General features: G+C 40.8%; 2 protein-coding genes across 3 annotated transcripts in view; one reads left to right on the top strand and one right to left on the bottom strand.

Annotated features, from left to right (window-relative positions):
- LOC137999660 (dorsal-ventral patterning tolloid-like protein 1) overlaps positions 1-12,500 on the top strand; it is a 62,944-nt gene that overhangs the window by 18,396 nt on the left and 32,048 nt on the right. Inside the window, exons 4-6 of one of the 2 annotated variants that reach the window (XM_068845506.1) lie at positions 1,741-1,985; positions 3,606-3,995; positions 5,003-5,188. The exons of the other annotated variant lie outside the window; for it this stretch is intronic. Of the exons in view, the coding sequence (XP_068701607.1) occupies positions 1,741-1,985; positions 3,606-3,995; positions 5,003-5,088 (721 nt within the window). The 3' untranslated portion in view covers positions 5,089-5,188. Of the gene's footprint in view, positions 1-1,740; positions 1,986-3,605; positions 3,996-5,002; positions 5,189-12,500 lie in introns of those variants that run through there. 2 annotated transcript variants of the gene reach the window in all.
- Positions 11,019-12,500, bottom strand: part of LOC137998894 (RYamide receptor-like) — a 2,071-nt gene continuing 589 nt past the window's right edge. Inside the window, exon 1 of the mRNA XM_068844734.1 lies at positions 11,019-12,500. This exon is cut by the window's right edge and continues 589 nt beyond it. Within this exon, the coding sequence (XP_068700835.1) occupies positions 11,871-12,500 (630 nt within the window). The 3' untranslated portion in view covers positions 11,019-11,870.

Below are 12,500 nucleotides of genomic sequence, written 5' to 3'. Positions count from 1 at the left end.
TAAGAAAATACGCGTAGAAGGCTCTATGCACAAAGACAACACTTAGCAGGGGAGTGACAGGAAAGACCTTTACCGACACGGAAAAAAAGAAAAAAAAAAGAAAAGAAAACGAAAAATTAAAAAACGACGAAATTCAAGACAGATTCCGACCGGGTTTGCGGCAACCCAGTAATGAGCGTATCACGCTAATGCGCCGCATTCCGCTAATCCCAAGGGTCTGGGTTAGTGGCGTCTAGTATGATCCTTCGCGGTCTTTCTAGCATAAAATCTGGCTGCGCAGTGCGAAATCTCGCAGTTTGATGAGATTGCCGTGGGAACACGCTTTGTGCACCTCCCTCCTCCCCTGGTGGCGGTGACCACCTCTCACCCGGCCTTACTGCATATCTTTTGCTTAGGCGGTCGCGGATTCCTCCCATAACTTAGTCTAGTGTGATCGCAACAATGGATATGCAGTGAGAATAAATTACTAGGCTTAATTTAGGCTCCAAAAAAAATTCTTCAATTCGTCTGAGTCCGTACCTAGGTAAAATGTGGATCACAAATTTAACGTAGATAAAAACGGATTCAGCCTGAGAACGGATTTGTATAATAATGCTCAGACTCCGAGAAAGCGAACCAATCAGATTGGTTGAAACACCAAGATCACTGAGTGAGTATATAATAATTTTGAATATCCACTGCTCATCTAGGTCAGTCTGTCTCTCTGTGTTTGCACTTTATTTACTTGTCTCTTCCAGTCAGTTCTTCTTATTTTGTTATGCACGAAAAATTCATGGGGATAACTCGAAAATCGCAAGGTTCATTTGTACCCCTGAATCAACTTTTCTCCACATATCTCTCTTTTTATTTTACAGTATTTGCAAATGTGTATTAAGTGTAAAGAGTAAATAAAGTATTGTTGTTGTTGTTGCTGGAAATGCTTTTGCAACCCATCAAATTTACAAGGAAAAGGATTGCCTGTGTAGATGGCGGGATATTTTATCGGGGGATCATTTAAGTACTCGCGAGTGCGATGGTTTTAGCCGCGAGTGGGCGGCAATTGGAATGAGGACTCTACTGGATTTGAAATCCCACTCGCGGCCAAAACAACGAAGCAACCTTCGATTTACTCCTGCACGTTTAAAAATCCTACTATAAAAATATCCAGCTGCGCAGGCTAGGGAAAGGGAAGCATGCTCATCAAATCGTTTATTACATTCGTTAGTTACACTGAACACAAAGTACAAAGACGTTTATGAGAAAGTATGACAAAAAAACCCTTAAAACATGACTAAAATTATTGTTATTGCTTTCAATCTTGACCTGTCTCACATGTGATGCAAGATTTTAAAATCCCGAAGCGTAGCAATCAAGAACCATGACAATAGCGTTATTACTTCACATGCAAAAAGTTCAGCGTGTTGACTGGCTGAGAGCACGTCAATTAATCCCAAACAGAGTGCAAAAAGTGAAATTAGAGGAGACAGTTGAAGTTAGTGCAATAAAGGTGAAATGTTGGCTTGTATATCATTAATAAGTAATCGCATGATCTTTTTGCTCGTGCAATTTGGAATAAATAAGCACTTGCAACTCTTTTCAAAGATTTCAAAATCCCACTCGCCCTTTGGACTTGTCTTTGGAAAGATTTACTAGTGCTTATTTATTCGAAATTGCACTGGAAATCATGTGATTACCAGTACAAATCAATTTAAAACCGCTGTAAAGAACATCAATTATGATATTCAATTTTTTTTCTTGTAGTTTTGAGTTTGAAGAGTGTCTCCGCTGTGAGTGTGACGCTGTAAACTTCGAAAGCGACTACAGCCTTTTGAGATATGAACGTGTCTGCGCACGACGCAGTACCAGCTACTTGGATTTCCAAACTCGGCAGGTTGGAAGCCGACTACATCAAACACATATCGGGGAAAATTTCTACATACGATTAAAATCAGATGACTCCTTCAATTACAGGGGATTTAAATTCTCGTATATTGTCGGATCTGATGGTAAGTCAGTATTGCTTTGTCTTTAATCCCATCATCATCATCAACATCATTATCGTCGTCATAGTCATCGTCATTGTCATCTCCCATTAAAACGGACTTCAAATCTTGTATATTGTCAAATCTGATAGTAAGTCAGTAGTATATCGTTATCGTTATCATAATGCTTTATGACAGATATGGTAATGCCGGAAATTTTAGCTCCTTTATCAGGTGGTACCAAGTAACTTTAGACTTGAAGAACTCTTCAGATGATCCTTGCTGATCCCAGCAAGATTGTTCTCTGAAGTTTTACCAACTCTACCCCAGCATTAATCATTCTCAGGTAGTCCTCTGGTCTCCTCGAAATAGTTCCCAGATATTATCATCATCATCATCATCATCATTATCATTGTTGTTATTGTTCTTGTCATTAACACAATTAAGCTGCATCCTATACCGATTTAATGAAAATTGAGGTTGTGACATGCTGCGTGGTATCTTTATCCGTTTGTGGGACGTCCATGGTGGTTACGGCCAACCACACAGTGTGTTAGTTTTTGGCTCTTGACCGCACCCACAAGAGGGGTATGACGAGGGAAAACAATCGGGCGGCAAGCAAGGCCGGGAATATTTCTTTGTCGTGGTCTGCAAAACCAATCACCTTTCATAGCCTGAATGAATTTTTCTTCCGATTTTTCTGGGGAGGGGTGGTCAATGTCGTAATGTAAACAGCTCTGTTACTCCTGTGTGAGTAAGGACTAAACCAGCCATCGAGGCACGCAAACGCTTATCTTTTTTTAGGGTTAATGTAGACTTAATTTTCGAAATCTGAGCGAAATAGAACTGATTCACTATACCTCGCACGTATGGCAGACTGTCCATACTCCTCCCGTGTTAGTATTTAAACCGCCTGTGGAAGATTTATTGGCTTTTATTCGAGTACCAATATGTGACACGCATGTGTGAATCGTGCAGAGCCATTAGTCTGAACAGAGAAAGGAAAGGAAGGAAAGGAACTTTATTTAAGTGTCTAGTAGATTTAGCGCTGAAGCACTAATTGGGGATACTGTAAAGTGAAATTGGCAATTAACGCAAGAAGTCAAACGTTGGTTTTTGAGGAGAGGGGAAACCGGAGTACCCGGAGAAAACCTCTCGGTGCAGAGTAGGGAACCAACAAACTCAACCCACATATGACGTCAAGTCGAGGAATCGAACCTGGGCCACATTGGTGGGAGGCGAGTGCTCTCACCACTGCGCCATCCCTGCACCCTCAAATGCACCCCAACAAATGCTTTAGATAAACGTGCCCTCTTCGAATCTCGATTTCGCGCGGCCATTTTCTCTTGTCCCTGTCGACTAACCAAGCGACGAAAGAAGGACTGCTCGTGATCTATTTCATTACAGCAAATTGTAGAAAATGAGCTCTGTTCCTTGTCAAAAATAGCGTCGAGAACTGAGGAAAGAGCTACGGAGAAAAGCATAATACACTTGAAGGGACTCACATTCAAAAAGACCTGCAGGTAAATAATTATTGACGATCGAAATGTCAGTGGGGCAGATAACCGAAACGCTCTTTTTACGCAAAATACCTTTGCATTACGCCTTAATTTTAATTATGTTGGGCTTTCATTATCTTTGTAGCCGGCGGAGAACAATCCTACTTGAATGTTTCCGAAGGTGAGATTAACACTCCAAAATTTGGCTCAAAGAACTACCCGGCGAATTTCGAGTGGCAGTGGTTTCTTCTCGCACCAGAAGGACATCAGATTAAAATCACATTCAGCGATCAATTCGAATTAGAACAAAGCGAGTATTGCAAAAACGACTACTTGGAGGTCAGAGAGGCTTACTTCAACGAATTAATCAATCTGGTGAGAGGAAGATATGGAGCCATCCTTGCTAGGCCGACGTGTGGCACCAATAAGCCACAAGACATGCTCAGCGCCGGGAACATGGTTTGGGTGCATTTTAAGAGCGACAGTAATTCTACAACCACATACAAGGGATTCAAAGCAACTTTCACCACATCGGGTATGTTTAAAACTATGTCGGTATGATTGAGTTGTGATAAATGCCAAAACGTTGCTCGACAAAGGCAAAATAACTGTTATAGCAGTAGCGGCAGCGATGATGATGATAGAAGGGAGTTAGCGCAACGACGACGGCGACTGCAACAAGGACACCTCGAAAACGCAAATTTACTATGCAAAACCACGAGCTCTGTAGCTATCTCCCGACTTCTCTTTTCATTGAACGAGTATCTTATAAACCACGGGACTCGATGCTTGTCCGATAAGAAAACGATTGGACTCAAAACATTCCTCAGACTGCCAAAATTTTGTTGTCCAAGTCCTGTAACATGAAATAACCAATATCAGTATATACTAAAACAGTGGATAGCGCCGAACGCGCGTGCTGATTGGCTCGTCAAACTCCGAATATCATGTGTTATTTACCTCCGAGCAACTCGGGAAAAAATGGCGTCCCGATTTGCATCCGTGACAAGTGAAGAAAACATCCAAATTAATTTTTTGTGCTGTATATTATCTCACTGTTTTAGTATATACTAAAACAACTATTCACCTCAGTTTCGGTGGCTAGCGTTTAATATTTACCTCGCCGCTTCGCGGCTCGGTCCACCGCTAGCCACCTCCGCTTCGGTGAATAGTTGTTAAATATTCTTGTTCTGCGGCGTTGTCTTTGTTGTCGTCCTAATGCATTTTTTTTGAACTCCATTTTATCATTACTCGCTTATACACATTTCCATGTTTTGGCTTCACGAGTTCCTTGGCTTTTTTCAATGCTCCGTCTGCTGGTGTATCATCAATTGAAAACCGCTCTTGTTGGAGGTACGTCGGAAGTGGGTCGTCCTAGCCTCCTTCCAGTTACCTCTTTCCGAGACACGCAAAAAATCCTTCACAAAAATTCTACGAAAGCCGCGCCCCCTTCATAATACACTGTTTAGCAGCGTTCTTATGAAAGGTTTCAGAGGGAAGCCAACAATTCTGTGATTGACCAAACCTCTCTTTGTTTTGTAGGTCAATGCCGGAGCTTTCTGGTCAACAACGCGTCGACTGTTCTGTTGTTGTTAGCTTCAATGACGTTCACGAAAATTTTCGTCTGAAATGGTCTCGTCAGATGACACCCTGTTCATTTGCACTATTCGCTACAACGAACTTATCCTCATAAAATAATTGACGTGTATGCAAGTCAAGATACAAACTTCCTCTTTTAACTTAGCTCTAAAAGAAACAAAAAATAACTTAGGGTGATTCCTTAGTAATAGAAGTTGTTGTAGCATTTTCTTTAAACTTTTTTTCGATTGTTCCCTACATTAAAGTGACTTGAAATGTGCAATCAAAAAATAGGTCACCAATCTCGTCTGGGAGATATAACTTGCTCAAGTGACTCATTTTATCATTGCGACTTCATCTATCAAGGACAAGTTTGTTCCATCGGTTCACGCTACGTTTTGCAGGAACAGGAAGCACAGCTTTGATGTAATTCTTGAAATAACAAACAGGTGTATTGTATTGTTCAAAAGGAGTAATTTAATATTTGTTTTATGGCACAGGCACACGCCATGAAAAGGGGCTGACTACAAATATTCCTTGGGTGCATTTTGTGTCCATGAGTGATGGCTACGAATACTTTTTTCCCTGTAATTTTTTTTTCTATCGTAATTTTTTTTAAGTTTTACAGCACAAAGAGGAGGAGTAAGAGAATAAAATTATGCCAAAATAAAAATAGGTCACCTACCTCGTTTAGGAGAAATTAGAAAGCAAACCGAGCTCGACCCCTCGACAACATGTCTCCCCGATAGCGCGGTTTCACTTTCACTCTCGGACTGAAACGACATTTAAACATTAGCAAGGCTATCACTCGACTTTTTTTTTTTGTGAGAGTCTAAAACGTTTATCAACGAAACCATGTTTTAAATCTTGTGTTTATCTCTTCGACACTCCAAACTCTTGGCTCCTGTGAAGATCTTCTAAAATTTCTTTTTTCTTTTAAAATGTTCTTTAAAACTTCGGTAAAAAGAAGAAATATTAAAAAAGTTTTGGCAGATTAATTTCGCTCAATGCATGTCGAGCCTCTTCAATGCCTTTGTTCGAGGCTCGACATTGAGCCTCGAGAGTGAGGAGGCTCGACATTGAGCGAAATTAATCTGCCAAAACTTTTTTAATATTTCTTCTTTTTACCGAAGTTTTAAAGAACATTTTAAAAGAAATTTTAGAAGATCTTCACAGGAGCCAAGAGTTTGGAGTGTCGAAGAGATAAGCACAAGGTTTAAAACAAGGTTTCGTTGACAAAATCCTTCCTGACATCAGCGCATAAAATTAGTAGAAAGGGGAAACGTTTATCATTCTGCTCTTTACTGCTATGCTCTGTAAACGGCGATTCTTCTTTCTAGCGAGATTTCCCGCATGAAAGGTCGCCATTTTGAAATGTTTTTGTTCACGTTCGATATATTCACACATGGCTACGAGTCTTAAATTTAAACATTGTTTTGTTTAGGCCATAAAGCCTTGTAGCCATGCCTGAATACGAACGTGGCCTACGCTGTCTTATGCGCAGAACAGGATGCGCAGTACAATACTAGGGAATCACCCATTCTCGTCACCAGAGCCTCGGATCGACCCAAGGCTCTGGGAAACTCTATGCAGGAGAACATACGCCGTAGGGTTCTTATAGCCAAAAATCGGTTTTTTGAACCTTACAAACCTTACGGCGACTGCTCACTCCTCGTGCTAGCATGAATGCACCAATTAGAGACGCTTTTGATTGTTCTTCACGAAAACCAAAGAGAATAACCTCTGTTTCAGAATTACCCAGAGCTCTTCTCTCCTTCAGTCAAGAGAAGAGCTCTGGGGCCGAGATTGGAAAATCACCTTGAAAGTACCCCAAACTGACACGGAACAGTGTATGCAATATCTTAACTCCGCCAGCTCCAAAACGTTCACTATTAGAGAGATTTAGCGTCAAAAATCAAAGAAATTTCCTGGAATTAGCTCCTTTCTTGCTTTTTCTCGATAGATAACGAACAAAATTCTCAGAAGTGTGAGACAAGTGAAGCCTAGCTTTCACTTATTTCACCGTGAAAACGGGGTTGGCGTAAGGAAAAGCACAATTCCTTTTACTTTTACTCTCGCTTTTGCTTGGTTTCGCTTGCATCGTGTGAAAACGAAACGCAGCATAAGCACAAGGAAGCCGCGTCTGGCCAATTAAAGCACTCCATCCAGATTTCCCGCGTCTAAGCATTTCAACAAAATGGCAGAGGCCACTCGTGGTTTATTTTAATGATTTTACTGATGACAAGCAGCAACCTGCTGCTTCCCGCTTCAGGTAAAATCAATCGGTCAATCAATAAACTTTATTTAAGTTTCTAAAACTTCTAGGCAGCCCGGAGGCCGACTAATCGGGGACACTCCCATAAAATTACTGGTAAATTAAGCTAAGTTAGGTTAAGTTAACTTAGAATTAGCTATCACTTGTTACAATATTATTTCATGAGCGTGCGTTGGATATGAGATGGTAAATAGCCAAGGAGGGGCCTAGCGCCGAGTTGGCTATAGCCAGTCTCATATCCAACAAGCGCGAATGGAATAATTGTTTTATTAAACTCCTTAAACTCCAAAAGTTTGGAAGAACGAAATACGAGCGAAAAAAGGGAGAAAGTCCTAAGACGCGATGTTATGTAATACCTGGTGGTCAGACAGACGCAGGCTCATCACAAAAACATTTCTCACCTTTTCGCGTGCTTCTAAGCTTTGGAATTGATCCAAACTTTCCACAATAATGTTTTTTTTTTGTTTTATACCGAGAGACATTTCGCTTTCTGGCGAAAAACTTTTAGTTTAGCAACGCTAAGCGCAATCATTTACCATATATGGTCAAACGTAACTAAGGTATATGAGCTGATAACCTAGATTGAGTGAACCAATCAGAGCACGAGAAATGCATTATCCGAGATTGAGAATTTCATAAATATGTCATTCACCGGCTGGGAAGTCCGTATAGGGAAAAACTGTACGGTCCGAGGGTCCGCAGGCCGAGGGACGTACTCAAGGTCGAGGGCACAGTTTTTCTCTATACGGACCGACCTAAGCCGGTGAATAATGTATTTACTTTTTCTTCTTTTTTTTTCTGAAAATGAACATGGCAAACTGGTTTTCAAAAAGTCTTCCTACGCGCTCTACTGTCAAAGTTGAAATTAACTTAATTATAACTGAAAAAAGCGCTCCGTTCGCAAAGCTCAAAGAAAAATGATAGATTAACGATGAAACAGAACTTTAAATATCTCTTGGTGCCATAAAAATAAAAAACAAACAAAACATTTATATTTCATGGCAAGCAAAGAGATATGAGCCAGACAAACTAATTAAAACAATGATGTTTGAAAAATTCGTTCAAACAGGCGAATAATTTTCTACGTATTAAAATGCTTTGTCTTAGTTGTTGAAAATGAAACAAAAGTTCTTAAAACGGGAGGAATAAATTTAGTGAAAAATATGCAAATCTTCAGAAATCAGTGCAAAACTTAGAAAACTACCCAAGAAAAACTTGTTAACATTAGTTCACAGCGTTACGATTTTTTTTACTATTTTAGCGACGAATCCGTATTTTCTTTGATGAAGCGAAATAGAACGTACCCTGGGTGCCAGAGGTTCTATTTTTATTTCGCGAGGAGCGAGCGGTTAAAACGGAGAGGCGAAAAAACCGAAACTCTGGTCACGGCGGTTTAGAATTTCACTTCCATGATTTGTGATTATGAACACGGTCGCCGATTGGTTTTCATAGCTACTGCCAGTTCTTTCCGAGTAAAAACAATCTAACACTCAATTTCACTGGTTGAACGGCGATAGTGCCACAAAACCGGTTTTGAGCGCAAGGACTGCTACGAAAACAAAACTGGCGGTGGAAGGCAGTGAATTCGAGTGAGTATTTAGACTAGGTTTACACTAGAGGAATTGTTTCGGATTGGTGATGAATCCGGAACGTTTTAGTACCGGATTAGTTTTGCCGTTTACACAAAAGTGGACGAATCCGACAGAAAACCTTCCCGGTTTGGTCGTGTCTCCGGAGATTTTGAATCCGGAATCTAAAGTGGGAACTTTGAATCCGAAAACTTTTGAATCCGGAAAGTTTTGTCGTGTAACCGATTTTGATCTCGAGTCCGGATATTTTTCCGCCTGCGATCTTTTGAGTTTGCGTTAAAACCTTTATTTTGCTCGTCACTCTTTCCCGTGTGAATAGGCTGAGATCATGAGGCAATCCATCTCGTTGTTCATACAAGGTGACGAAGTCTTTTCTGATATCTTCATACTTACTTTTAACGCTCTCACATTCTACACCCTCATAATCCTTTTGGGAAGAATATGCACGGACAACTCCTAGTAGAAGTTCAACTTTGTCATCTGTCCAGCTCAGACTTGCCTCAGTGGCATCTGGATCTACTCTAGCCTTCTTTTTTGGCGGCATTTTCACTTTGTCGAACGACGAAACAACACTGAGCTAGGTAACCATTCCATCACGAATGTTTCCGGAGCTGTCGTTGTGTGTAAATGGTCAGGAATCCGAATATCCTTTCAGTGTAAACGCTTACGAATCCGAATACTCTAAATTTGATGAATCCGGAAACACTAACGAATCCGGAACAATTTCCTCTAGTGTAAACCTAGTCTTAGAGGTTTGCACACTACAATACATAGCAAATTCAGGATTTTTGGAGATTTTAGGATTGAAACCTGTTCAGGAATGGGAGACCCTAAAAGCCGGAATCGCGGAAAAAGACCCCAAATCCTAAAACACGGAACCGCGGAAAACCATACCAAATCCTAAAACATGGAACTATAAATATTAAGTAAATAAATGAAATATAAATACAATAACTATTTGAGTAGTGGCACAGAGACTTCGTGACTACGTGTCACGAAACTATCGTGACAAAAGATAAAGACACAAAAACACGTTATGGAACATAACACCACGTATTTTCAGCTTGGGGAGCCTGTGGACAGCTTCGCCTGAATGTTTCTGCGCGTGAAACACAGGTTTTGAAAACGTTACGTCGAGTTTTTTGTAACATTCTAAAGTTCGTTTGTGCGCTGTACTGTATTTTAAAAAACTATGTCGGTCGTGCAAGTCAAGATTGTTCATTCATATTACTCGACGGAAAGGGTCACTGCGATTTGTTAACAGTCTTTCCCGAAAAACCGTTAACACCAGAGAAAATTTCTGGAATGTTTATTGTTTCGCGACCAATCAGATGCGAGATGAAACCGCAAAAGATAATGGTTTGTCACGACTTGGCACGAAACAACGAGCTAGTTTTTTATTCCACGAGAAATCTTCAAATTTGTCGCTTTTCTTTCTCTATTTCGGCTCAGGTATCACCAGAGATTAGATAGGATTGACATTCTACGGAAAGGCGATGTTGAATCGAGAATGATTCACATTTCCTAGAGCTGCAAGCGAAAACTGTGAACACTAGAAATATCGTGTTTCGAGTAAAAAACTAGTCACGCGTGAGAAACTTAAACCGCAGCCACTAACGGTAATTAGTTTGTGGTTTTCCTGTCGCTTTTGATTGGTTGCTTCACGATGGGAACTGTCTAAATCAACGTTCTATTCCCAAAGGACTTGAATTGGGTACAACAGTGACATCACTGTAGAAAACCGGTTTGGCAACTTGTCTTATTCCGAATTTGCATGGAAGTGAGATTCTAAACCGCCGTGACCAGAGGTTCGTTTTTTTCGCCTCTCCGTTTTAACCGTTCGGTCCTCGCGAAAGAAAAATAGAACGAGATTACAAAATAGAAATGCAGAGAATATAACGGATGTCAACGGAAAAACTGAACTCAAAGGTCTTCTCTGCAGTTATGCGCTGATCAAATCGAAACTTCAACATCGTTTTAGTTAAACGGCATGTCAACAGTTCACGAAAAACAACAACGCGAAAAACCACGGCGTCGCGATGAGTTTGTTTGCCTATTTTAGCTAGGAATCCGTAAATTCTTAAGTGAAGCAATATAAAACGAGAGTAGAAAATAGAACTCCAAAGAAAACAACGGCGTGTCAACAGTGCAAGAAAACCACGAACTCGAAAACAGCACACCAGCAAAGTGTTGTCAGCAAAATCCTGTGAATACTCGCCTTTCTAAAGTATACCCAGGCCTTTCATTCCATTGTTGATGTTTCTCCCTCTCTTTGGAACGGTTAGTAAGCGAAAACTTGCATTTTAAGAAGTGAAATCCAATGTTTCGTCGCGCAGTAGTAAAAATATTTTCAATTAGCCCCGACAGTTTCAGCACGGAACAGATTTCGGACCGTGGTCCGTATCGTAAAAGCTGGACAAGCTACGAGCATTGCTACGAGCTAGTTCCCACTTGACCGTCAGACATCAGTACCAAGTGGTACTTGTTTATGCGTGGTGTTCATAAAATAGGAAAGGTTACTACACGCTTATTGGTTAAGACAGCTGTGCGACTTGGCCAATTTAAGAAACTTATAGCAGCATGACTGATATTCGGGGTGGCGCGAAGGCGGTTTATCATTTGCCTGTGGCTTACCTAATCTCCGAGAATATTCTGTTTGACTGAGTAGCGTCATCGTTTCTCTTTATCCTAGTCTCAGCAAGCGTGGCATCATACCGAAGGTTAGTGGGAAAAAGGTGTAAGCGTGAAGGAAAGACATCCTGCTACTTTCATCGCGGGCTTCCATGTTCTCGAACTGGGTAAGATTGCGCGCGGGCGCTTGTGGTAGGTCAATTTAAAAACCATAACACTCTTTGTCTGCCCTCGAAAATTTCCTATCTAGCGAAATCCAGTTGCCCTCTGCAGATTAAGTCTGTCTTGAATGATTCTGGCTATGCATGGTGGTCATACAGTTTCATTTGTTACCATTTTACACCCGTGTTCTCTCGATAGTTTCGTCCTCAAGGAAAACAGCATTTCCGCCAATTTGTGTGGGGTTTTGCCTCGGGTTTTCTCGTTTATCATTTGAAGCTTCAAACGCTGTTACCATTGATTCCTGACTGCTGCGATAACAGGCGCACAACCTTTCAAGAATAGTGCGAAAGGCCAACCGAAAATTTTCGTTGAAAAAAGAGTAAATGACAGGATTGATTGCGCTGTTAGCGTAAATGAGAAAAATTGAGATAAAGACGTAAGTGTCGTTGCAGATGACACCGGTGAAGAAGTAAACACAAAAAAGCCATCCCATCCAATATGGAAGAAAACAAATATAGAAGGCGAGCACAATTAATAACACCATTTTGAGTATTCGGCTGCGTAAACGAGCGTCCTTATGGCTCTTGTCGGAAACGCGTTTTCCAGGTCTTTTACTTGTACGAATATGGATTGTTATTGCAACGTATAATGAGATTACGAAGACAAGAGTTAACATCAGAAGGGACAAGAAAACTATATACCAAACCCGCCAGTTTGGGAAGAAACTTCTTGTTTTGCATTTTGTTTGTCCATTTTTCTCCAGAGTGTTTGCGTAGTATAAGAGTGGCACACAGAAGACTGCTGA

This window comes from Montipora foliosa, chromosome 4, assembly GCF_036669935.1.
Source record: "Montipora foliosa isolate CH-2021 chromosome 4, ASM3666993v2, whole genome shotgun sequence".
In the NCBI taxonomy this organism is placed as follows: Eukaryota; Metazoa; Cnidaria; class Anthozoa; order Scleractinia; family Acroporidae; genus Montipora; species Montipora foliosa.
The sequence above is the reverse complement of the archived record's forward strand: the minus strand, read 5'-3'. Positions and strand labels throughout refer to the sequence as shown.